The sequence below is a fragment of the Paramisgurnus dabryanus genome, chromosome 4 (genome assembly GCF_030506205.2).
Source record: "Paramisgurnus dabryanus chromosome 4, PD_genome_1.1, whole genome shotgun sequence".
Taxonomy (NCBI): domain Eukaryota; kingdom Metazoa; phylum Chordata; class Actinopteri; order Cypriniformes; family Cobitidae; genus Paramisgurnus; species Paramisgurnus dabryanus.
This window is the reverse complement of record NC_133340.1, coordinates 4211002-4238902: the sequence shown is the minus strand read 5'-3', so window position 1 is coordinate 4238902 and position 27901 is coordinate 4211002. Positions and strand designations below refer to the sequence as shown.

The 27901-nt window shown below is 37.0% G+C and overlaps 2 protein-coding genes across 3 annotated transcripts in view; one reads left to right on the top strand and one right to left on the bottom strand.

Moving 5' to 3' along the window:
• The window catches only part of LOC135746561 (EVI5-like protein), a 64014-nt gene extending 47506 nt beyond the window's left edge, over positions 1-16508 (top strand). The window contains exons 19-25 of one of the 2 annotated variants that reach the window (XM_065265167.1): positions 1323-1418; positions 1517-1612; positions 6366-6573; positions 13935-14095; positions 14299-14415; positions 15316-15481; positions 15701-16508. In XM_065265167.1, coding sequence (XP_065121239.1) covers positions 1323-1418; positions 1517-1612; positions 6366-6573; positions 13935-14095; positions 14299-14415; positions 15316-15481; positions 15701-15798 — 942 coding nt within the window. In that variant the 3' untranslated portion in view covers positions 15799-16508. Of the gene's footprint in view, positions 1-1322; positions 1419-1516; positions 1613-6365; positions 11206-13934; positions 14096-14298; positions 14416-15315; positions 15482-15700 lie in introns of those variants that run through there. The other variant, XM_065265165.1, reaches the window with a different exon arrangement.
• LOC135746706 (uncharacterized) lies at positions 16294-26205 on the bottom strand. The gene is made up of 18 exons (XM_065265364.2): positions 25790-26205; positions 25402-25569; positions 25163-25281; positions 24714-24882; positions 23304-23416; positions 22361-23189; positions 22151-22275; positions 21671-21917; positions 21386-21528; positions 21208-21298; positions 21004-21126; positions 20750-20922; positions 20563-20660; positions 20368-20495; positions 19991-20171; positions 19741-19882; positions 19573-19642; positions 16294-16680 (listed from the first exon to the last, which is right to left on the bottom strand). The coding sequence occupies exons 1-18, from the start codon at positions 26166-26168 to the stop codon at positions 16658-16660; spliced, it is 3321 nt and encodes a 1106-aa protein (XP_065121436.1). The 5' UTR covers positions 26169-26205; the 3' UTR covers positions 16294-16657.
• Between the last annotated feature and the right edge of the window lie 1696 nt (positions 26206-27901).

Genomic DNA, 27901 nt, shown 5'->3' with positions numbered 1-27901 from the left:
GGACGCGCGTCAAATGCTTGCTTTTTCCGCACGTCTACTCCGCTCTACACGCGCGAATGCATCCAAATTGTTCAAGCGGCAAACCACGCGCGGTAGACGCGATTTTGACGCCCAAACCGCGTTTGGTGTAAACTCAGCATAATAAAGATACTTTGACTTCGACTTAAAAAATGCTTACCTTTTTGACCAAACATTGGTTTGAAAAAAACCCAACATTTTTTAGAGCATTTTATTGGTGGTGGAAGTTTTAGTATATTTATTAGTAATAAATTGTACAAAATTATAGATAGATTTTATTAATGTTATATTTTCCATTGTGTTGCATATAAAAAATTAACCATTCATACATTTTTTATATATTTTTAGTGGGCGGTATGACGGTATATTCCATTACATGAAATAAAATGGCAGACGTAACAGATGTTTCTGTTCCATGCATACAGCGGAATATAAATATGTGGGCATGTTTAACTTGCCACTCCCGTATATTAGACTGAGTGTGATGGAGAAACATGTAAAATAATCCACTCATAACAAATGAATGAGTAATTTCATAATAAGCGCCAGTGAATCCACCTTGTGGCTCTCTCGCTCTGTGTTAATGCAGCAGGTTTTTCGCGTGAGGTCTCTCGAGGCGCATGCAAGAGGCTGCGTCATCAAATAAAGCAAGCACTTCTCGCACATGGTCATCACCTTGGTCATATTCATAGGGGCGGTTTCCCGGACAGGGATTAGACCAGTCCTCGACTAAAATAAATGTAAGAGCTGTCCAAACTGAAAACAACTTGTACTGCCATATCTTAAAATACATCAGTATTCTTTGTTTTGCCTTAAAATGCACACAAGTTATGTTTTTAGTAAGTCATGTTTGTTAAAACTAGTTATATTTCCTAATCAAACTAAGGCCTAGTCCTGGTTTAAGATAATCCCTGTCTGCGAAACCACCCCAGTATATTCATATCTAGAGATCTGTCTCTTATATACTATTTGCATACAAAATACAGTGCATACTATAGCTTCAATAGTCTATAAAATTAATAACTGACTTAAAAACAAGATTCTGTCTATAAAGACTTAATCTGTTGTTGTCTTCTGGGCATTTTCACTTTAGCTGTAGAGCTATAGTGAGTTGAAAACTTCTGCAAATGTTTACATTCCTATATAAACTAAAAAACATATACCGTCAAATATACTGTTGCCGTAAAATAAAATGACTCAATTGGTGAAATGGATTTTTGGTCATATCGCCAACCCCTATTTCAGTGTAATGCTTAGGTTTTACCATGCTGTATTGTGTTTTCTCTATACTTTTTTACTTTTAGAGCAAGGAAGAAGTGATGGCCGTACGTCTAAGAGAAGCTGACAGTATGGCAGCAGTGGCTGAACTCCGGCAGAAGATAGCCGAGCTGGAAATACAGGTGAGAAGAGTATTTGTTTGTTTATACTTTAAAGGGTTGTGTGTACATTTGTCATCTGTGTGTGTTTGTATGTGTGTGGCTATATGTCTTGCCTGCAGAAAGAGGAAGGACTGATCCAAGGCCAGCTGAACCACTCAGACTCTACGCAGTATATAACGCAACTCAGACAGCAGATTGCTGAACTCAAGAACGAGGTGAGGTTTTATTTTTGTCAGAAACTAAACATGTTTCTCAGTAATTTATTATAAATGTACAGTAATGTATACAGATTAAGCGTTTTAACAGGTGAATACCCCAAACTTTGACTGTAGTTTGCATCACTGGTAAACAAAAACAAAACGATTTCAAATGTTAAATGGCAAAAAATGCTTTGCACACCATACTAAGCACGTGCAGCTGGTATCTGCAACAATCTTTGCATTTGCATGTTAATCTGTTATCAGACCAAAAGCATATCATTTGCAGCCCACGTTATTTTTGGTAAATTTTTACACAGTTATTCCATAAAATGGCAAGTGCACAGTACCTCCACTTCTGTTAATACCTTTACCCATGATAATTTCATAAGCAGTCATCCGCCTGTTTGTAGTACACGTAGCAGCTCTGAGAGTGGTTACCGAGCTGATCTATTTTACTGTGGTTGCAGTGCTTTTATTAACATTTGGGACCCTCCCTAACCACAATATATACCACACCAAAATCTTTTTCCCCATTTCCCCTTCCCCCTCATATGCCCTTACACACACAGACGGCTTTGATGTTTGGATGCTGTGGCGCTTACCCACGCACCCAGTCACAACTCGGTCTCACGCACTTCATCTGATGATCTTGCTCATTTGTAGAGAAGCTTTTCGTGACAGGGGGGTGTGAGAGTGTGTTGACATTTTCGTTCTCTTGTATGTATTTCTCTCCCTTCACCTCTCTGTTCATGCATCACTTTCTCGTTTTCGTCCTTCTTTTCGTTTTGATTTTGTCCTCACGTTTCCTCTTGCACGATATCTTGGCTTGTGTCAGTGTTTACATACAAATGTGAAGGGTATTTGCTCCAGTTTCATGGTTACTGTAATCACTGAGCTGAGCTGTATTGTGGGTGCTTTCAAAGGGGCGATTTTACATCAGCGTTTTACGTGCTCTTAAATTCAGCTGCGGAATCAGGTCACCTCGTGATCTGTACTGCTGTCCCTGTAGAGCTTTATTTATTATCAAAACTTTGAAATACAATTCAATCCCTATTGAACTATATAAAAAAATTATATAAAAATATAAAAAGATGCATTCCTAAAAAGCAAACTTAAGTGTATGCTGGTTCAGTAAGTAACATAAGCACGATAACACTATGTCTCTCTTTTCGTGTTTTAAAGGTCAGATGTATATGTACTGACTATGTACGCTGGCCTTTCAGCTGACCACCAGAAATAATAATCCAGAATTTGGGATATGATTACATACATGAGAAAACAATAATGAGTACATCAACTTCCTGCTTGCATATGCAGTTTTTGCGGATTGCTCCGTCGCTAAAAGAGGAAGTAAGCGCTGCATCGCTAGCATCAACAAATAGATTTACAAATATAATGACAGTTTTCAAAGTTTCGCTCCTTGTTTATTATTAATTTTATGGAAAATTGAATAACTCTGCCCCAAACTGATGCCATTGGTTGTTATTCCAATGGCATCAGTCCTATTGGTATACTCAACAGCAAAAAAACAAATATTTTTGTATATTTTCAGAATATTTTATTTTATTTGCAGTACACTGTTTGTATTTTTGGGAAAATCAGCCTGCTTATGATTACACTGTATAAGGCTTACCTTTAGTTGTTTCTAACTGCAAGATCTTAATTTTTATTAAATAGTCTGTTAAAAGATCGTTTTTGCTACACCCCTGCCATAAACGTGTGTTTTTAAAAAATCTCGGTGATGTCCTAATTCGGAAGTGCTGTGCACTGACTTTTGCTCTGTGGTTTTGGCTGAAACGAGATCAACCAGACAGAGGAAGTGAGAGGTGGGGCTTGTGTAGATTGTTGTCTCAGGAAGCTTTTCCATTGGTTAACCACAGCCCCTCCTACTCCCACACTTACAAATTGCTAAAGCAATTATTGGGAAACCCATGACGTTTCAGATCTGAGATTTTAGCATAATACCTGTTTTAGAAGCTCTCACGAATGTTATAGCACGCAGACGCACTCACTTGTGCTCACTGACTCAGAAGGGAAGATCTGAAATGAGAGCAAAAATTTGTGGTCCATTTCTGTCACGCAAAAAAATCCACTCTGTAAACCATTCACGTACCTCTCTACCTACAAAACATGTTCATCGATGCAACTACAGTATAGACAACAAGCATATATAGATCTACAGTAAGTGCACAGGTAGGCAAACATAAAAAAGCAGGGCAATTCCATGCAAATGTCAACCTTGTTATGAAAGTTTTTAACTCAAATCTCAGATGTTAATATTTGGTGGTTTAATTACCCATGCAAAGTCTTGGATAAAGTTTTTAAACCATTTTTTTTTTTTCATAGTTTGAACTTAGTTTTAAAGTGTAAATTTCAGAATTGTCATGTCCATAATGGAGAAATGTCACATTGTTTTTTCCTCATGAATGTGCATACAAAAATAAAAATAAAATAAATTTTAAATGTTCTTTGAATAGCAATCATTAGTTGCGTGTTACTGATTTTGATTTGTGCCTTTTAACTCACCGAATTCCGACAAGCATGTTGTCTCCCAAAACCTTTGTCCATTTTTGTCACATCCATAAAGCATGCATGTTTTCCTCATTTCAAATAACTTGTAAATAGACTTATATTTGTCAGAACTCTAACATCAGGGGTTTAAGAAAAAATAAATGGATTGATGGATGGATGGATGGATGGATGGATGGATGGATGGACGGACGGACGGACAGACAGACAGACAGACTGTTGGATGGATAGATAGAACGACAAACATAGATAGATAGACAGACAGACAGACAGAGAGGTAGATAAAGATAGATAGATGGATATAGATAAAGATAGATAGATGGATATAAATGGATGGATAGACGCAGACAGACAGACAGAGAGGTAGATAGATATAGATAAAGATAGATAGATAGATGGATGGATGGACATAGACAGACAGACAGATAAATATTGATATATAGATGAAGATTGATGGACAGACGGACGGACAGACAGATAGATGGATATAGACAGATAGATAGACATTCAGACAGAGAGGTAGATATATGTTTAGATAAAGATAGGTAGATGGATATAGATAAAGATAGATAGATGGATAGAGATGGAGGGAAAGACACATACAGAAAGACAGATAGATAGACAGACTGACAGAAGAAAGGTAGATAGATATAGATAGATGGATGGATGGATGGATAGACACAGACAGACAGATATAGACAGACGGACAGACAGACAGACAGACAGATAGATAGATAGATAGATAGATAGATAGATAGATAGATAGATAGATAGATAGATAGATAGATAGATAGATAGATAGATAGATAGATAGATAGATATAGACAGACAGATAGATAGATAGATATAGACAGACAGATAGATAGGTATAGACAGACAGATAAATGAATGGATGGATGGATAGACACAGACAGACAGATATAGACAGACGGACAGACAGACAGACAGACAGACAGACAGACAGATAGATAGATAGATAGATAGATAGATAGATAGATAGATAGATAGATAGATAGATAGATAGATATAGACAGACAGATAGATAGGTATAGACAGACAGATAAATGAATGGATGGATGGATAGACAGACAGATAAATGGATAAATATTGATATTTAGATGAAGATGGATGGATGGATGGACGGACGGACGGATGGATGGATAGATGGGTAGATAGATAGATAGATAGATAGATATAGACAGACAGATAGATGAATGGATGGATGGATAGACATAGACAGACAGACAGACAGATAAATAGATAAATATTGAGATATAGATGGACGGACGGACGGACGGACGGACAGACAGACAGATAGATATAGACAGACAGACAGACAGACAGATATAGACAGATAGACAGACAGATATAGACAGACAGACAGACAGATATAGACAGACAGACAGATAGATATAGACAGACAGATAGATAGATATAGACAGACAGATAGATGGAAGGATTGATGGATAGAAATAGACAGACAGACAGATAAATAGATAAATATTGATATATAGATGAAGATTGATGGACAGATAGATAGACATACAGACAGAGAGGTAGATATATATAGATAAAGATAAGTAGATGGATATAGATAAATATAGATAGATGGATAGAGATGGAGGGATAGACACATACAGAAAGACAGATAGATAGACAGACAGACAGAAAGGTAGATAGATAAAGATAGATAGATTGAGATAGATAGATGGATGGATGGATGGATGGATGGATGGATGGATAGACACAGACAGACAGATATAGACGGACGGACACACAGACAGACAGACAGACAGATAGATATAGACAGATAGATGAATGGATGGATGGATAGACATAGACAGACAGACAGACAGATAAATAGATAAATATTGATATTTAGAAGATGATGGACGGACGGACGGACAGATAGATAGATGGATAAAGAAAGTTAGATAGACAGATAGATAAAGATAGACAGACAGGTAGATAAAGATATATAGATTGATATAGATAGATGGATGGATCCTTTCTTCATTTGTTGGGTATTATTTATTTTGATTTGTGCCTTTTAAATGAAAACAACCCAGTTTTTCATTATTTTTAATTTTCATACATACCATATCTTTTTTCATTGCATGCACCTAAACTAGCATTCAGCCTAACCCCATTCATTCCTTATGTTGTATGGCGGAAGACATTCTATGTTTGCAGGAATGCCATTTATAAGTTGTCAAAATTCTTCTTTTGAACATTTTAGATCAGGCAGCTACGTGGACAGCCCTCCAAGTTCCAGAATACCAGTGGTGGCGTTTATCAGGACCTGTGTTTGGCCAGCCCGGCGTCTGCGGAAGGCGATTATCCCAGCTCAGACGAGGACCCACTTCACAGTCACCTGCCTGTGAGTGCCCTGTACACACACCACACGTCATCTCACCTGGACAGCCAAGGCAGCACGGACAGCGATGGTGAGGAGCGGATCTCCCACCAAAATCCCTGCCCAGACCCTCTGCCCAACCAGCAGCAGCTTTACCCGGGCATGGTGTGTGCTGAAGGACTGGAAAATTGAGATTCATTAAAATGGTGGCCGGAAGAAGGATGTAAACGTACAGAAACAGACAAGAACAGGCCGCACAGTGCACGCATGCATAGCGTGCGAGAGAGAAAGAGAGAGAGATACATTTACACGAACGCTGTCAGAGGTACGGCAGGAAACTGATGCATAGCGCCACACTCATAGTACCCTCTCATCTTTCTCTCTCTCTCTTACCTTTGGTTTTCCTTTATCAGTATCATATATATTCAGTAATGCACGTGTAACAGGGTCTGAAATTAACTGATTCATGTGTGCCAACCATGTAGGTCGGAGGAAAATTTACTATTTATTACTTAGCAAGAATTTTTTTTTAAATAAAGGCCTATTTATTATTTAGTTGCAATGGGATTTTAATTTTTTTTAATGGCTACTCTAAGCCACATTTGTGAAGTATTGTAGGCAACCTACAGTAGATAAACTTCTGATGGTACGTTTTTGGACTGATGTAAATCTACTTTTATGTAGTAAACAATTTCTATGTCTTTACTAGTCTGACTGACCCTCGCTAATGCAAGTAACACGTGCAATTCAAACTATCTCTGGATTTATTAAAAACATTTTTCATGTCGGGCTTTTGGCATTTGTTAATTTTGGACCCTGTTCATTTACATTGCAAACACAGAGGTTAAACTCTGTTTACTTCTCACAGTGCCAATTTGTTTTTTTTTTACTTTGTTTTATTCTTTTCAAAGAACTTATCTAAAAACATTGTGGCCTTGAAACTACCTCTAATTTATCCACACACTCACTTAAATCCTGTGAGAAGATGAGTAACTTCGGGAAGCAGGAGAAAGCAGGATGCACAGTTTCTGGTACCCCTAGTGTGTCATTGCAACATCCTATCTCTGGATCTGGATTTTAAGACATCACTCTCTTTATCTGTTGTGTCTTCAGAGGCAAACATCAGATACGGTGACATTCTCAGCCTGGATGGACGTTCTCCGTTTTGTTTTTTGTCTTGTTCTCATGTGCACTTTTAAGTTTATTTTTAAACGCAACAAACACTGCAATCACTTTAATGAGAGGTGATGGCTGAAGGAGAGAAAATGGAAGAGATAAAGGAACGATATGAACAAACTCTTATTATATTACGTAATAGAGATGTTAATAGTTACATACATAGATGAATATTACAATAGCTCATTCATGTATCTGTGTGTGTGTTTTATACAAAACCAAGATGATCAACATTTTGAATGACAGAAAACTTGTCTCAACATTGCCAAATGTTATTTTTAGTTATTTATGTTTGTTTCGTATGAAAACTTCGAATGAATGAACTTCGGAGGCCAAAATATTTATTTCATTTTTTTTTTCTTGTGCCAATTCTGACAAAACAGCACAAAGCTGACGCTACAGGGTCTCCAGAGAAGAGATTAGTTTTAAGAAGGGTAAAGAAAAGGAAACGACTGCTGCTATGACATATCTAGTTAGTTAGTTATTATATTTTTTTCAAAAGGTTTACATGGATAACCTTTCCCCCATGTTGAGTATCTATATGCTCGAAACATTTATTAAATACTGTGAATTATTATAAACATGACCCTTAACAGTAATGATCTGATCTCTGCGATATTAATTTTTATTGCACGGGTCAGTTATGCCTAAATGTATTAGGAAAGATACTGTATTTATCCTGATTGTTAACTGTTGACATGCGATTTGGGGTAAGAGCTGATCCTGTACTAAAAAAAATGCTGGGTTATTTTCAACTCGGCGTTGGGTCAAAAGGGGACAAACCCAGCCGTTTTTTGGGCTGTACAGCAGAACTTTCTTAAAGGGATAGTTCACCCAAAAATGAAAATTTTGTCATCATTTACTCGCTCCTGTATAATTTTATATTTCCCATGTATAAATGTCTTTGTTCTGATGAAAACAAAGGAAGACATTTTGAGAAAGGTCTGTAACAAACGCCCCATACTTTTCTTTTTTCCTACTATGAAAGTGAATGGGGCTCATGATCATTTGGTTACAAACATTTCTCCAAATATCTTCCTACGTGTTTATAAGAACAAAGAAATTTAGACAGGTTTGTAACAACATGCGAGTAAGAAAATTTTCATTTTTTTAGAACATTATAACAAAATGGCTGCCTGAAAGTTACATTTTTAACATTTCTGAATTCACTCTTGTTTTTTGGTATCATTATTTCTATTTAAAGAACAAAAGCTTTGGCTTGCTGGTGTATTTGACTGAACAACAGCAGGTTTACATACATATAACTACTAAACAGAGTTAAATAATAGTTATTATACATACACAAAGTAATAGAGTTTGTATACAAATGTTTCATAATTGCTAGTTTATTCTTCTTGATCACGTCTGGACGTTTTATTGTAAGATTACAGGACCGTACCAGTAACACATGCGTGCGTCGTTGTCATTGCTTTTTCCCACCACTGCCTCATGTTTCAAAAGCTCATCGATCATTGAAGTTATGCGTTTACATGATTTCAAAACATTGCTGACTCTTTCCTCAGAAAAGAGTTGTCGTCTTGATTCCCACTAGTTATTAATAAGAACCAGTTAGAAGCTGTTCACAGTCACAGCTCAGACACTTTTAAATGTTCAGAGTTTTAAAGATAAACATTTACGTGCTGATTATCAGATAAAAAGCCCTTTTATCATGTTTATTGGACATATCTGCGTTCGAGTGGTTGTAAATGCTAGAAGTAGTCGGGGGTTACTGTGTTTTTTTACCGCAGTGCTGTCTTGACTCAGTACTGCAGTACCCATTTCACTGATTCTGATCATATCACATCTCTAAAAAAGTTTTTAACAGCTTGAGAAAACTTAACTGGAAAATAAACGTCCCCAGTAATTGGTTTATTTATACATTTCAGGATCATTTCGGTTCAAACGAAAGCATTTGTAGTTTCAGTAGGGCTGTACACTGATTTAGGACGTGTTTCTGTTGCCCGGTCTGTAACTTTTTTTTTATCCACAAAACTATTTCTCAGAGCTATGTGAAATACTTCACAACACGAATTGGTAAAGGAAGTTGTTTTGCGTCTTTGATTTTCGAGAAGGGCAACTTCTGTGGGTCTCAATTGTCAAAGGTTTTTGTCTGCAGTGGTTAAAGAAGCACAGTTTTGATCTTTGTTCCACTTCGATGAATCTGGAGGCAAGACACATTGTTCTTCAAATGCTCAAAACAAACACTAGTTTAGTAAAATATTGAAAATTGTTCAAGCCTTGCACTTAAAAATGATAACCTTTTAGGCCAAGCTGTTGTTTTACCAACATTGTAGTTCAGAGCTGTTGGATTTCGAATTGTCAAAGGAAACTGTGCTCATAACTTGATTACTTCACATGCAACGGTTTTGTGGTGTGAGTTTTATCTTCTAAAGAATATTTACTTAATAGGAACTCAGAAAAGCCTGTTTTGAAATTAACTTTGAATGTGAGTTTGGCAATTTTTCTTTTTAGCTGATTTTTTTTTACTTTATGAAGTTGTTTGACTAAGAACAAAATGTATTTTTAAAGAGGGGTGTCTGATATGGTCAAACACATTTCTGTCTCATAGTGAGGTCCAATTTGAGCACTATTAATAAATACTGAATATTTATAACCAGTGAAGGACTAAGTAAAAATAATGCTATTATAGTAACAGTAATGCAAATTCTTATTACAAGTCTATCGCGTTTTCCAGCCCATTCATTATTAACATCTCAGAAATGCTGTCAGTGTTGGAGTTAAACTGAATACTTTTTATATACTGTCATGAGTCTTACGTGCACACTTTGTTTTATTTTTCCATTTTATTTTTTTATAAAACCCTACTGGGTTTGATGGTAGATGTGAATCTACCCTGGTGCCATTAGAAATGTGTTCACAAAAACGTCAATACAGAAAATACCTATCAGAGTTTGTGTTTGTGTCTGTGAATCTGACATTTTCCTACGGATCAAAGTCACTTTGATCAAAATAGCATAATATCATGCTGTATCAGAATATGTTTCAATGTTAAAAATTGTAGTGTACTTAACCATTAAAGCCAGATTTTTCCCTTTGTTGGATTGATGCATTAAATTGGGGAACGTTTTTGTTTTACACGCATGTGCACACTACAGTATGGACTTTGTGTATGCATTGTGTGTGTATACAAAAAAAGTTTAAATGTAAAATGACAGTGGGCTATATTTAACAACATGTTAAAGACCGGAAGTCAACACGCCAAACCTAACAACAGAGGTCAAGATACTCATCACATTACGCTTGCGAGTGTGGCCATTTTAAAATGAATAGCCAGCAAGAGCGTACGTGAATGCAGGAGCCCCATGTAGAGCCCAACAGCTGCCTTACCTCCTTTAACCAGTACTAAACAAACGTCCCACATCCCCATTACACCACATGTACTCTGTCCTACAATCTTACCGATGTGTTATTAAGAACGACAGTACTAAAGATTATATAAACGGCAATGTTATCAAACGATGATCCTGTGTTCTGTATTTGATGATAAAATGTATTTAAAAAGAAGAATAAACATTTATGCTCTTCACTTGGTTCAAATATTGTTGTGTCTGTATGAATTTTGTTACCTACTGACATGTAAATGACAGATTTGCTTTACATTTTACAATCTACTGGTTTAAGAAGAAGTGAAAGGATTGTGCACACATTTCATCACCTCTCGATATATACCTGTAAACTAGCCAATTGCAGTTGTAAGCAACAACTCTTAGTCAAATCCATAGGAGCATCTTCTTGTTTGTCCTCCATTGCCGCTAGGTTCTCAGGAAATTGAGCGCTAATGACATTTTGTTGGCTTTGTGAACAATGTCAGTTATCGATGGTTTCAGGGCAAGAATGAATGAGCAAAGTTTGTTTTACACCTCACACAACCACACACTCCACAGTTCACCAGCCTTTCAACAGTATCATCACTTTTCCCTTGCTTTTTCTTCATCTGTCTGGGGGCCTGAGACTTTTCGCCTTGGTGGGTCAACGGCAAATCTGACTGATGTGTTATGCTGTAGTCACACACTGAAAACACTTACACATTTAAAACTCAACAGCGTTCTAGATTTGCTTTGAATGACTCATCCATTTTTGCAACAAGATCACCACATAACATTACCATGGTGTCTTTATTTTCAATCATGTAAAATGCAACTTTTTGACACACGTTCTCAGTCAAATGTAGGCTATCTCTCCAAAAAATGCTGGTTGCTTTGACCCATAAAATCTGGACAACAGGGGTTCAAACAACCCAGGATATTTAACCGTGTACACGGCACAAACTTCAGCTTTATTCCCACTTAGCTTTGTTTCTTATGTCTTTTTAAAGTTGTTTTGGGCGTCTGCAAAATAAGTAAATGCACGGTATATAGTTAAGTTAAAAAAAAACAGTGCTTGATAAATCTACGCCGCTTTATATTGCTGGTAATTTTCCTGTACACTGAGCTGCAGTTACGGTTAGTATCAGTCTGGGTTTTTAACAGCTCGAGGCAGAGTGCGCGGCGGAAACTGACGCGTCTGCGGTCGGCCGGTGCTGCGAGTGCGCAAACTTTCAGTTTTGCTGCGCTTTAAGGAACGCGCACCTGCTTTCAGTGATTTATTACTGCTGGTGACAGAGAGACGCGCAGCAGTGCAGTTAAACCTCACCTGATTGCGATAAACACATGCAAACAAACGTGAGAAGAATAGCGCGTGTGTGCATTATAGGCGACTCGTATTATTTGCAGGCTCGTGAGGTAAGTGCTGATAATTAAAGTAGCATTAATACAACAAAAACAGTTTGTGAAATTGCATATCTAAGGGATCCACGAGATAAATCAAGAACTAAAATAACTTTTTGTAAACCAAAGCACTTAAGATTTACTAGCACTTTTACTGAGTATTTATGTAGTAGGTTAACTATTTACTGACAGGTTTACACACTTAACAATTCAACACAGTAGCTCATTACAAGGCAAACAGTTGTCCTGTATGTAAATTAATAATTTTTTTCTTACTACGAAACACACGTTAAGTTAAAAATGCATTTATACGTATTTAGTATATTTATAAAAATGCTGTGTTTATTCAAAGTTAACATAACATTTATTCACGTCATAACATTCACGTCCGTGTAAAATGTTTGTTTTTAAATGACACGTTACCTGAATTAAACTCGGAAATATAAACCGCACTGTAAAAAATTATTTGCTGCCTTAAATGTTTGTTGAATCAACTCAGATTTACAAGTTATTTCAACTTTCTATTATTTATCTTGACTAGAGATGATTTGTTATAACTACAGATAAGTTATAACTCATAAAATGAAGGTTTTTTTGTAGAAACTCATCAAGATAAATAATAATAAGATAAATGACTTCACAAAAAGGCAGCAAAGATTTTTTACAGTGTAAAAAAGTAAATAACAAATCTGAATATATCATAACAAATCTGATTCAGTTAATGTGATAGTACGCTGTTTGGGAATTTATATGAACAAAAGTTCACTGGATTTAATACATCAACCCTTATTACATTAAACAGACCATATCCATCTGTTTTGGTAATGGATTTTTCTCTGTCATGAAAAGATCTGGATCCACTGATGTTTAATCACAGCAAGAACAGAGAAATTAAATGGCAAAAATCTTCAACTCTTAGATGTTAAGGAACTGATTTAGTGCTTGAGCTTATAGAGGTTAAAAATGCTGAATCATATAATTAGTCATTGAAAGCATTCCTCAAAACTTGGTTTAGTTATTAATGAAGAAACCAATAGTATCTATTGTATATTTCAGTAAATTTTGAATGCAGATATTAAAGAAGATCCTTCTGTAAATCCTTAAGTATACACCAAATGTATTATGTCTGTCATATCTTTTATTTTAGCATTCCAAAGCAGTCTCTGATCCATTATGCCTCGATCATTTCTGGTGAAAAAAAGAAGGAAGGGGGGTTTTCGTTCCTCTCCTCCAATAGCTGATGTGCCATACCTGGGCATCGTAGGTTGGTCTGTCCCCCTAAAAGTTTCGACCCTGCCTGAAGAATCAGGCCAGGACGTACAACCAGATTCCCCATTCACGCAACAAGACAACACACAAGGAAGTCCAGATAATGGCTGTATAACAGGTAATTTAATACACATAGTCTTTTATACTAGTGTTTCTTGTTTTATATTAAAAAGAGTCTAATTTCAATAGTCAATTAGTCATCTTGTTTTTATGCATGTCTCTTTATGAAATATTTTTGACTGTATGATTATTTCTTAATAATCTTTAATGTTTTCTGCAGATCCAGCAGATATCCAGTATGACTCTTCTGTTTCTCAACTACCCTGGTTACCTGTCAGCTCTAGAGATATAGCAGATATCCAGGAGCTTAATAGCAGAGATACAGACTGTTCCCTGATCAATTCTCTGAGAGCAACAAAACACTGCAGCTTATGTGGCAAGGTAAAACTGATCCTTGATCTGACAGATTTTTAAAATAAAAACTCTCATTTATTTTTTAACACACTCAACAGATGATTTTCCAGATCTTCTTGATCAGCATAAAGTTTTAAGCTTTTGCTGTATTTGGCCTTAAAAGCGTACAGAGAAAATCTTCTTGAATCATTCTTAAAACAGCTTTCTGTTCATTTTATATTTTTTATTAGATTTTCTCTTCTCTTGCTCGCCTGGAGTCGCACGTGTACAGATCACACGGCAGTCATCACGGACGATCTCTGACATTACATGAAAGCAGAGACCAACTGATGTCATGCAGAGTAAAGGTATAATAAATTAGTTCAATATCATAGCACTTTTCACAATATATTGTTGCAAATAATCTTTTCAGGAAACATTTATGCTGTAAAAAATCTTACATTTGCCTTAAATTTGTTTGTTGAATCAAAAAAACATTTACAGTCATTTTAACTTACTATTATTTATCTTAGAGATCAGTTGTTATATCTTATAAAATATAGTTAAAAAAACTTAATTTTATAAGTTTTACTCCTCTCTAGTCAAGATAAATAATAGTAAGTTGACAAGACTTGTAAATCTGAGTTGATTCAACAACAAAAAATGTAAGGCAGTAAAGATTTTTTACAGTGCAGGTATTAGGGGAACAGAAAGAAAATTTGAGAACTAAAAAAATAAGAATATGCTAGAAAAAAAACAAAAAGCAAGATAAATGTGCAACATATTTAGATAACAAACTATAAAAAGGTGTCTAAAGATAGTGACTTTTCTAATGATATAAGTTTGCTAAATATCTCCCTCTTGTGCCCAATTCTGAATAGCCATCGGCCAGGCTCATTAAAAACACAAATTGATAATTTAATGTTGTGTCATAAAAAATGCATTGGAAAAAAGGGAAAAATATTTTTACGTATATGTTTTTATTTTACTTCAGTCCTTTTAATACAAGAAAGACTAGTAGACTAGTCCTAGACTAATATAAATGTTAGAGCTGTCCAAACTAAAAATATCTTGCAGGGACATAACTTAAAATATATCAGCAACCTTTGTTTTGCCTCAAAATGCACACAAGTAATGTTTTTAGTAAGGCATGTTTGTTAAAACTAGTTATATTTCATAATTAAACTAAGGGCTAGTCCTGGCTTAAATTAATCTCTGTCTGGGAAACCACCCCTATAACTTTAAAGATTTATTTTTGCATGTTTAAGGAACGGACGTTTGAATGCAAAGAATGTGGAAAGATTTTTAAACGCTCATCCACTTTGTCCACGCACCTCCTGATCCACTCGGACACACGGCCGTATCCCTGCCAATACTGTGGCAAAAGATTCCACCAGAAATCAGACATGAAAAAGCACACGTTCATACACACAGGTAAGGCATACAAATGTAAAGGAGACACACAAATGCTTATTTCATTAAAAAATGCAGCTAAGAATTGTGTTCTTCCATTATCATATACTTCACAATATATACTGTACTATAGCAGCCTATGACTTTATATATATATATATATATATATATATATATATTTGTGTGTGTGATTTCCTTACTTTTCTTTGGACATTAAGATGTACTTTTTGTTTTGTTCAGGGGAGAAGCCGCATGTGTGTAAAGTGTGTGGTAAGGCCTTCAGTCAGAGCTCCAACCTGATCACCCACAGCAGAAAACACTATAGACCATTCAGTTGAACAGACATACTTGAAGCTGAACAGTTACTGAACCAAGAATGTGAATGTACTTATATTAGCTTTATAAAAAAAACACAAAAAGTATTATTATAATAATCATTCATGTGTATATATTCTTGTTTAAACCAAGCTCCATTCAAACACTGTCAACAAGGTTGTCAAAATAATACACAGAATTAAAGAATGGACAGCGAATTAAATGTAATGGAGATTGAATTACAATTTTAAATATACAGGACATTGCTACAGTGATGCAGAGATGAATCAAGCTGTGTTATTTCAGCTTACAACATTGTAATTACATACAATGTTGAGCCTAATCATAAATCAACAGTTTGTTAGCTGTATAAAGCCACTTGAAGATAATGTATCTTGCTTTGATATATTAGTATTTAATAACTGCATTTACATTATTTAGCATTTAATTTTATGGGTGCTGTAGCATTATTTTATATATGCAAATTGGTGTAAAGACGCAAAGAATCAGAAAAGGTCTCATTTTTAATGTCTTGTCTTTTTATTGTAGTCTTGTATCTGTTCATATCTTAAGGTTTTTATGTCTCAAAACTCCCACACATTGGTCGTTTGATTATTTTACTTACTGTACTCTAAAAATGTGTGTTTAAGTCTTAACAGTGCAAATACGTTTTGAGCGTCCAGTGTCTTTACAGTGACTAAACAATACATTGAAATAAAAACTGGAGCTCTGGCTGAACGAGTGAAGATATAGACAGTTATTATTGTGAGACGAGACATTCTGATCAAGTATTACTGAAATATGACAGTGTTTTACAGTTTTATTGTTTGTATTTGCTGAAGTGCCACTGTGCACTGCGTGTCAGAAATGAATAGTCTTCTCTCAAGACTTCACATTAGCAGGATCTAAAAAGACAAAGTGATGGAAGTAAATAAAATGCAAACAGTGCAAATACAATACAGCATCATTTCTCTGGCCAAAAATCTTGATTCAGAAATGACAATTATTCGACACAAGTTCGCATAATTGTGGAGTTCAGATGCAAAACCATCAAAGTGCATCTCACATGTTTTCTTGAGCACTTTTATCAAGCTTTTATGGTTAGTTTTAGTCATTTCCCTTTTATGGCAATGGAAAGTTAATTGGTTAAATTATAGCCAATAATTCAAATGCTTTATTTCAACAATTCTCACATGCATCTCAAGTTTGCATGGGATGAACGATGACATGTCAAAACACCAGTGGATAAATGTAATCTTTTGTGCGCTTAAGGACAAGTGCACAAATTGCCGTGGCATTTAGCGGATTCTGCCAACACGACAGGATTAAGCGGATTTGAAGCTAAAAGGTATTTGATGAACATATTGTACATGCCAAGAGCATTCGGATATTATTATAATTTCTGACGGAAGTGACTTTTGCATCTGAGCTCCTCAATTATGGTTATAATCAGTGTTGGGGAAAGTTACTTTTAAAAGTAATGCATTACAATATTAAGTTACTCCCAAAAAAGGAACTAACTGGATTACTTTGTTACTTTTCATGGAAAGTAATGCTTACGTTACTTTTTCTTGGTTGAGGCTTGATCTCCTTCAGGACTTACAATTTGTGAATGCAGAACTTTTCAAATCACAAAAAATGTCAAGCTCTGGCCTGCCATCACAGTTTCTGACCCAAACTGTTCCCACACAGGGGTGTACGCATAGAGTATAATGTAACTACGTTCAGTTTAATTCAGTAAATTATTTTATCTAATAAACTAAAAAGGTAACTTGCATTACTTTTTTAAAAAAAGTAACTCTAATATTAAAGGCTAATTCCGGTATTTAACGCTTTAAGTCTCATTTCTGGTTTGTTTTGGATGAACTACAGTGATGGACACAATTTTTGACAATGGGTCGTGTCTTGACTTTTTGACTCGTTTAGAAGCGTCTCTTGACTGCTTCAGAATGGAAGTCAATGACCATGCACAAACATGTCATTAAAACAACACTTAACGTTCATTTTCAAAACTGTGCTACTCACCGAGTGGTTCGTGGTGTTCGTTGATGATTAAAAACAAATATATTGGCGCAATGTATGATTTCAATCCGTGTTATTTGCTATAGTGGGACTACTTTTTCCAGATACCTCACAACCGTGTATATACTTCCGCTCTTTATTTGAGTCTGAAGCGTTAGCACACTCCCGACCACTTGATGGCGACAAACACTTTTCCATACAAGTACGCTCGGTGTCTAGCGTATAGACCAGGGATGGGCAACTTCGGGCCTGGAGGGCCGGTGTCCTGCAGAGTTTAGCTCTAACTTGCCTCAGCACACCTGCCTAAAAGTTTCTAGTATGCCTAGTGAGACCTTAATTGGCCGCTTCAGGTGTGTTTAATTATGGTTGGAACTAAACTCTGCAGGACACCGGCCCTCCAGGACCGAAGTTGCCCATCCCTGGTATAGACAGTCACAATCGAGCTCAACTTCAAACCTAAAGCTGGTCACTGAAGGGCGATTTATAGTCGTGCGTAGGTCCTACGGCGTAGCAGCTACGGCGTAGGTTCCGCGTCGGTTTTCATTTAAACTTGTGCGTCGCCGTCCGCGTCGACGTGCAAACACACGCGAAACCGCTGGTTGGCAGTAATCACGCGTGTAACCACAGTAGCAGCAGAAGTTGTCAGAGAAGAAGAAGCTAAGCAAGTTAACCCACAAACGAAGAAGAAATAGCAACTTGTGTATAATTTGAGAAGACCAGCAATGATGGCAGTAAATAAACAGCGACTTATGTTGCAGTTTGAGTTAAATCACTCCTCAACTTGGCTCATCTTTGTTTTCACCGTCTCAACCAGAAATACCTATGACGCAGTTTTTTTACCTGACGGGAGGGGTTCTGGTGGACCAATCACAGAGCTTGCGGTCCGCGTAGAGCCGACGCGCTGTTAGGAATTTTGTGAGGTGCGCGTCAGGCTACGCAGAGCTACGCACAGGCTACGGATAGCCTACGCCATAGCTACGGCGTAGCACCTACGCACGACTATAAATCGCCCTTGAGCCATCAAATATGGGAAAAATTTATTCTGAGAGAAACCGAGCAAAAAACTACAACCACATGTAAACAGACCCTTTTCTGTTTCCCGGCGGTGGAGTGATATATCAGCGAGCAATGAGTCTTCCAAGAGAAGTCAATGGAATTTTACAAAATGCCAAATAAAACACGACAGAAACTGTATTTCGCTACACAACTTGTTTTTAATCATCAACGAACACCACGAACCACTCGGTGAGTAGTACAGTTTTGAAAATGAACGTTAAGTGTTGTTTTAATGACATGTTTGTGCATGGTCATTGACTTCCATTCTGAAGCAGTCAAGAGACGCTTCTAAACGAGTCAAAAAGTCAAGACATGACCCATTGTCAAAATGTCTGTGTCCATCACTGTAGTTCATCCAAAACAAACCAGAAATGAGACTCAAAGTGTTAAATACCGGAATTATCCTTTAATGTGTACATTTAAAAAGTAATGCGTTACTTTACTCATTACTTCAGAAAAGTAATATTGCGTAATGCATGTTACTTGTAATGCGTTACCCCCAACACTGGTTATAATTATACACAACACCAAAAAATGCTGGGTTATTTTCAGCCCATCATTGGGTCAGAAAGGAACAAATCCAACATCAGGGGGTCTCTGCAACATATCCTCTCCTGGGTTGTTTTAACCCAAAAAGCAAAGTTGTTTTAATCCATTGTTGGGTCAAATGGGTTAATTTAATTTTTTAGACGGATCCAGCATATAGCATAAAAGTTTACCTTCAAAGCAGCCCTCAATACATGGACCATCTGAGGGCAGGCAAACCTCAGTTGAACACATAAAATAAATCTGTGACATGCAAGAAAGAAGCATAAACCAACCTCATATCAAAAGGCTCAAATCAATCAATAATAATTGTTGCATGTGCAAAGCCAAATTATTTCTACCTCCTCATCTGTTTGTAAGACGTCATGGTCATGCAGGAACTGAAAAGTAGTGATGGTGAAACGCCGAGCGTGATTGGTCAGAGTTTCTGCAGGGGTGGCAGGTGGCTTGTGTGTTGGAGCCTTGTCAAGAGAATTTGGGCACCTAAAAGGGTCGAGATGTTTAAAATGAAAAGCCAGCGTATGTAATGTAAAAGACTAAAACTTAAAATTTGTAATTGGGTGAAAGGTTTAAAGTAAAGTCTTTTCATACCCATCATAGATAAGGATCCATGCAGATTTTGCAGAGCGTGGATAGGCAATGCAGTAATGCACCAACAGCATAGCAGTGGGGTCTGGAGGATTTAGCAAACGCACTTCCAGGTAAAGGGGTTTCCCCAGCAGCATACGCAGGGGCTGGTGGTATTGTGGGTAAAAGTCGTTGTAGTGTTCGTCTAAAGTGAAAAATCTGTTCTTAATACCCAGAAGACAAAACGGAAATCGCTTTGTTTGTTGTGATTTAAATCAAATGTAGATTTTCTTGAACATGCCATAAGATTTTACTACAGGTTCAAATAAATCTAAATGATTATATACACTCAGATTGCTCAAAATATTCAAATTGTCCATTAAAACAAAAACTTAACCAACCTTTTGCAATCCTGAGCTGAACCCCGAACACCCCCTGAGCTTTGATAGAAGGTCCGAGGGAAGGACTTTTCACCAGGTATCCCAGACTTACCACAGAGCCAGGAAAATACCGACACTCAACCAATAACCTGGAAACAGATAGGACGTGAAGTTTCAGCACGTTGTCCAGCTATTTGCAAGTCAGTGCAACTGTACCTTACAGGTGAGTCTCTGGTAATGGTGCCATAATTTAAACTGACGGACTGCAGTCTATTCAGGATCTCTACCATGTAGATCACGGTTTTGCCCACCTCCTATAAACAGTCGAGTTAGCACACAAACATCCTGAACACACACACACACACATATATTCTCAGACAAACAGGAACCACACAACACTTACATATCTGTGGACACCACATTCATCCAGAGGTATCTTGAACAAGGCAAAGTCAGCAGTAACTTTGTGCGGTGAGCAAGAGCTGTTTCCAGCAGTGACGAGGGTGGCTGGCGAAAAGGGCGGATTTGCGAGGGAGGAGTGAACCGAGAAAACAAAATGGCGATCCACTGTGCATTCTGATGGAAACGTATGATTAATCGAAAGTGTGCATTTACTCTCTCGCCTTGGAAATGTTTTTGCCTGGTCTATAAACTCACCATCCATGGGATAAAAACAGAGCTGGGTATCTAACGAAAAACAGCAACCTTTGTCATAGCACTCTGTTGAAGATAAAGCTCCAGAACCACAGATCAGCTGCTGGTCAATGGCAACGTTGCACTCTAAATACAAAAATAAAACTGTAAAAAACGGTTTGGTGAAAACAGCATGCTTGAATGTCTTATAAAACACCAGATTCATACCCTGACTGACCGAAGCTTGACACGACAGCAAGGCCTCAAACGTGCGTCCATCCGATGTCTGATATTGTAATATTATTTTGTGCTGCCCATCCTGTTGATAATATCCAAAAGAGAAAGGTGTGATACAGACAGACACATTTATACAATCTGCACGAGATTACTGAATGACATCACAGACCTGCTGAGTCATGTGACAGGAAGAAAAAGGCAGATGGATGTTTATGGCACCTTCTCTGTTTCTTTGCAAAGAGTACCCACAATGACTTGGGGCTTCTAAAAGAGGCACGGCTCTCGTTTGTGTATTAATCCCACTGGAGGGTGCTACAAACAAAAAAATATAGATAGCACCAAGGAAAAACCAAGCACATAAAATCAAGAGTAGACTTACAGTTGTCACCATGCAGGGGAAAGCTCTGAAGGTCTGAATCTCCCTGCTGAAAATGTATTTTAAGTTGAAACTCACCTTCTACAACGAGGCCAGATGTTGGTCCAGGTGGCACGCTGACACTCATATGTTGGCTAGAACAAAACACCTGAACTTCTTCAGGGGTTGGTCCAGCAGGATAATGGGACAAAGGTTTGGGTGTACCATAAAGAACAGGAGATTGCGTCTCTACATCTCCAAGGTACCGACATTGAAGCTGTAGGGTCCTGGCTCGCAGCAATGAGGAATCCCAGAACCTTACATATAGAGAGATCATGGAGGAGGACTAAAGGAAAAGATGATGGAGGTGATTTGTAAGATGCATACCCAAGCATTCATTTCTTCACGTCAAATTCTAGTATGCAAGCATACAGCATCAAGATTTTTAAACTCCCATTTAAAAAAAACTGTCAATTGTCTCAAAATTGGCAGAATGCATCATTATTTACGCAAATTCATTCCCTAGTTATTTACCAACATGCTTGTATGAAGATGTTCTTGTGATAACTGAGGGCTCACCATTTGTTGTGTATGGCAGGCAGGCAGTGGAGACGAGAGCACAACAGCACCACCTCTGGAGATGATTTTGTAATTACATGCTGATGAAACAGCAGCAATGGAGATCCAAGTATTTGTCCTCGTATCTTCACATAGAGACAAAACAAGCAATTATTGACTTTAATGCCTGCAAATAGACACGTTTAGTGGAATTACACTATTTTAGCTCACCTTTGACTTTAATAGAGTCTATTTGGGCATAGGGCAAAGTTGCTGTCATTTTATTCCTTATGCAACTAAGTGATGGAGATGAGATCTTGGGGGGAACTGAAGGAAAGATTGGAAGTTGGGGAAACAGGACGTTTTGCATAACAGGGGTCAAAGGCACGTATGTAGGTTGTGGAAAGAAAGACACCTCTGGCATTGGTTTGATGGTTGGTTGTGCAGCAGGTCTCATTAATGTCTGATGATATTGGGGGTAAAGAACGGGGGACTGAGAACAGAACATCTCAGGGTATGGGGGACAGGAAATTTGATATGGTGAATAGTGCAAGGGGGGCATCACTGGGTGGTACGGTGCAATAGGAGCCTGATGTTGGGTACCATGAGATATGGGAGAAGCAGCGGCAGGCAATCGTGGTAGAGAAATATATTGTTGTGTGGAGAAACCAGAGTTGTCTGGAGGTGCCTGGAGACGTACGGGAACCGGTTTTGGTTGTTGGTAAATACTGGGTGGGTACTTTTGTTGGATGGGGTACAAGCTCTGAACATAATTAAGAGGTTGTTTGCTATGATCAGGGTAAAACTGAGGAACCAAAGGTGCCTTGTAAGGAAAGTGAGGTACCATTGGGGGTTTGAATATTTCTGGTTTAGGTGGCTGCCGCATGGCATTAGCAACAGAAGTAGGAACATGAGGAATTAAAGGTTTTTGTTCCAATTTTGGCTGTTGATAGAATGTAGGAGATTGAAGGTTGGGAAGAAATGGAGAAAGGTGAGGGTGTGGACAAGAAAGGGTGAACTGCTTTCCATCCACAAAGATTACAAGTCTGTTCTCTCCATCCTATTAAAATACATGGAAAACAAGAATAAAGTACAATGTAGAAACACACTAGATACAATGCACTTTACTTGGAAAAGGAACACAAAGTTGGCGACAGACAAAATACATTCTTACCACCGAAATCACACATCCTGAGGTGAAAGCAGTATGAAGAACGACAACATCAGGGGGAGAATTTATGCGGTATGCACACGTCTTGGATAAGAGAGGCAGTACCTCCCCATTCACTGTAAACAACCAAAAACAATTATTACATTTGGGGAATTTTTTCACCCATTGCTGATATCAAACTGATATTGTCTATAGACGCTATAGGGGTGCGCAGGGTAAAAACTAACGCGGGGTTAGATGTAGCACAGACTGTTTATATTGTTGAGGATTTTGTTTTTCCATGTATTTTTTTCACGCTGCCAAAAGATGAACCCCGCAAATTATTGGAAATGTGTTAGGGTGGCATGCAAGTACATTTTTTCATCATATGTTTTTTTTCCTGGTTTCTAAGTTGGGTGTGTAAGATACCAAATCCAATGATGTCATATTAATCAGTGTCTTGTTGACTAAAACATAGCATCGTTTTGAAATATGTCTGCAGCTCTTAGCAACTTTTTTGGAATATTTGAAAATATTTTGACCCAGTGGGCTTAATTTTAACGCCGTGTTACAACTAACCCCTCAGCACTTACGATATGAAAACCGCTAGCGTTAGAGTAATTCTTACCGTTGTTTTAAATAGGCTACACACGAATGATCGCTGGCTGCCAACAAAATAAATGTGTCTGTCTTATCAAAAATCGTGTGTCAAATTTATTTTTGTTTATATCTTTAATATTGATTGAATAAGATTATGAAATCATAATAAAATGAAGGGCTAAAATCAGACTTTGATGCTCATTATCTCAGAATTTGATTTTGAAACTGTAGTATGACTATTACAGACTGGGTCACATATAAAAAATTTTTTGTCATAATTGTGCTGCTTTTTCTCACATATTTAGACATTTGTATCAATTTATAATTGAACTATTGTTAGAAAAGGGCTGGATGAATGAATACAGTGTGGATAGCTGTCTATTATAGACAGATATATAAACAATATCCACTTCAAGTATATAGACAAAATGGTATTGAAATATTTGCCTGCAAACTTAATTTTTAGCAAGTGTTACAACTAACCCCCTGCCTGTTACAATTAACCCCACCTATGGGGTAAGTTATATCGTTTGCACTTCTGTCACTTTTTGTGTAATTGTCCAAGAATGGTAAGTAATAGAAACAAACTTCAAATGTTCATTTGTAGCAGAGATGTGTGTGTTGCTTGTGTAAAAATATAATTAATCAAACTCAAATATTTTATAAATGATTGAGCCAAAACCAAAAAGCGTTAGCTTGTGCCACGCTCTCCCCTTCTGACTTTTTAACTTGCCAATTGTGCGCATTAAAGAAATGTTAATGTGTAGTAACATTCTTGTATAAGGAAGCATTAAAATTAAATCCCAGCGTCTGACTCCATGTCAATGTGCTTACCCATAACTCTGTGTTTCTCAACAGCATCTTGAGCACCTTCTATTTGAATGATCATGCCAAAGTAGGAACAGAGGACAGAAGAAGTTGGTTGTGAGGTCATCTGTGTCATGGGGCAGGAGATCTTTATGGGTTTGCCCCACCACAGCAGTGAAAGAACATGAAAACCATTCTATGGGGGAAAGGATTTAAACAAAGATGAAAAAAAATATTTAGGTTATCATTTTTTCTACATATTACGTAGTAGGAAAATATTTCGGCGTAACAAACATCAGTAATGTCAGAAAAAAGCCTTACCGTGGGCTCACATTATAATGTAACAGTTTTAGGGCTGGGCGATATATATCGGGGGGTTCTTTCAAATATCAATATTGGCTTTCAGAGATCATGCACCCCGCCTTTAAACATGTAAAAAGTACAACTTTTAAAAGAATAAATTACATATTGGGCACCTCCTGTGTGATGTAGCACCCATCAAACGGGGCCATTAGCACAAGTTCTTTCCATGTAACTCTGACAGTGTAACCACAATTTGCAGGTAACTGGTACAAATGTACTGGGGAAGCATCCGCTGTGAATGAATGAAGACACATATTTATCTGTAGATACAGAAGATCATTAAACTGATAAACTTATTGACTATTGGTAAGCAATTAAAAGATTACTTTTCCAAGAATACATCGATCCTTACCTCTGTCCACAAGGATGTGGGTGAATTCTTTCCTTTGGGCTGTTAGAGTCATTGCATCTCCTGAACAATGCACTGATGGTTTTACAACAAGCCACAAATCTGTGTCTTGAGGGTTAGACCTGTGTTGAGATATATACATATTCCCGGAAGTCCCTGGTCCCTCAAATGCTGTATGTGAAACACATAGGGGTTTCCAGGAAAGGGTTTAGGTAAGACCATTACTATAAGCTTAGTAATAAGTAGTTTTCACAAACTTTTATAAGTAGTTTTACATTAAGATATGTCAGTACGAAGTGTTTTTAAATTTAGGCAGCGGAAACACGCATTTTAGTATGGGACTAGGATAAGCCTAGGCAAAAATATATTTTTAAGTCAGGAAAGAACGAACCTGCGCTGTCCGCTTGAAATTTAGCGTCGGTATGGAAAGCTCTTTTGTGGAAACGTCTGATGAGTGAACTGTTTTCATTGGGCGAGAAAGTAGGTAAACTGTCGTTGGGTCGCATAGAAAATTCGTACATGTGTTTATTCTCTTCAAGTGGCAGCGTTTCGTTGTGTCGCCCACTTGAACTTGAATTTGTGGCGTTAAATTCCAAACCGGCGCTCCGGAGTCCTCGTGAAGATCTAATTTGGTCTGCCAAATTGAAGTCATAGATGCTTCTTCTAGAATAGCCAGTGGCTTCCTTGGCGTTTAAAGATCCACAATTGAGATGAACTGCAACTGCTAATAGTACCAAGATTGTAAATAACTCTTTAGTTTTGCAAGACATCGCCAGTTAGGCCTACGCGTTCCGATGTTACTGCGTACTAAAGCACGCACAGGAAAACTGCAAATCTAATCAACCATACTAATATAGACCACCTGTGTAAAGCTAAACAAATTAAACTGTGTTTCTACTCTAAAGCAGTTAAGTATTTGCTTAATTTCTAGTCTTGGAAAAAGATACAATATCACAGTAGCCTACTTATAATTTGAATTCAAATTAAAGCAAAAATAGTCAGGAAAATGTTTTGATATAATTGTTAATATATTACTTAAATTATGTTTAATATTTTCTTCCCTTGATACAAATTTCACTATTAGTTGTTGAAGTTCATTTATCTTAATTTAATGTTTTTTCCAGCATTGAGTACATTTTTTACCTTATGGGAACTTGAAAACAGCAGTTAAGAAAAAGTTGTGTTTTCTACATAAGAAAAATTCCTACACTGTTTTCTAAATAAAATCATCTTGAATATTGTAAAGAGCATTCTGTAAAAAAATCTAACATTGATATCTTTCATATTGTCTGAGAAAGATCTTGAGCATAAACACTGAAATCAGAAAGACTGAATAAATCTGATGTCTACTGATGTTTCTAACATCTAAAATAAACTGGTTCTAATCGAATTTTAATGCTCATTTTCTTATAGTTAGATTTTAAGACTTTAGCCTGCCCATATTCTAAAAAAAAATGGTGCTAAATATGCAAAGCTCATAATCATAGGGGAACCATTTTTAGGACTACAGAGCACCAACACCTCTGTGGAACCATAAGTGGTGCTAAATCATGACTGTAGCACCACATATGGTTCAACATAACACAATAGCTCTACACAGGTTTTACATAGGTGGTGTTTAGCACTTAAAATGGTTCGTTAGTGCTATTTAGGACCAATATTTGTCTAAACTACTTCATCAGCTATTTGAATGCTTCTGAATGCTACTAAACATGTTAGTATTCCAACATTATTTTTATTCTGTAATTATCTGCTTGTTGGATCTTTGTCTGACATTTATCTGAAATACTCAATATTCAAATATTCACATAAGAAGTGCTAAACCTTTTATTCTGGAGGGCCACAGTCCTACAATTTGGCACATTGCTCGAAGTCCTGGTCCTAGAAGGCCACTGTCCTAGAGTTGAGTACCATTCACGGTACCTGAAACCTTTTTGTGGTACTTCATGTATTAACCAAAACATTTCAGTAAAAAATTAATCCAAAACTTAACATGTTGCTATTTATTTAGAAATTTTACGCACTAGACAAAATAAACCCTCTGTTTGCGCGCGTGTTTTATGGAGTTCATTGTTCAGTTTATTTGAAGTTTTTTTGTGTTCGTAATAGATGATGTTCAGAAATCTAACGCAGAGAAGATTTTTACAGAAAATATTTTTTGCACACACACACACACACAAATATGCTTTTATTATGGAGTTATACTCCATAAAACACAACGTACAAGCCAGAAATTAAGCTTTGTTTTTGCACAGGGCTACTATAGGGTTAATAGTGCCACATGGTGATCAACAGTAAAAATGACAAATTTGACCTCTAGCAATAGGAAAAAACACCAACATTCAAAAATGCATGATAAAAAGGTGTCATAGCTCTGCAATCAAAAAATGTGGTTGTAATGGAAATCAATGGGGCAAAAACAGCCACTAACAATAAATAAGGGAGAAAAATATAAAAACGGATGCTACAAAAAAAAAAAAATGCTTCAAAGCCAATGTTTTTA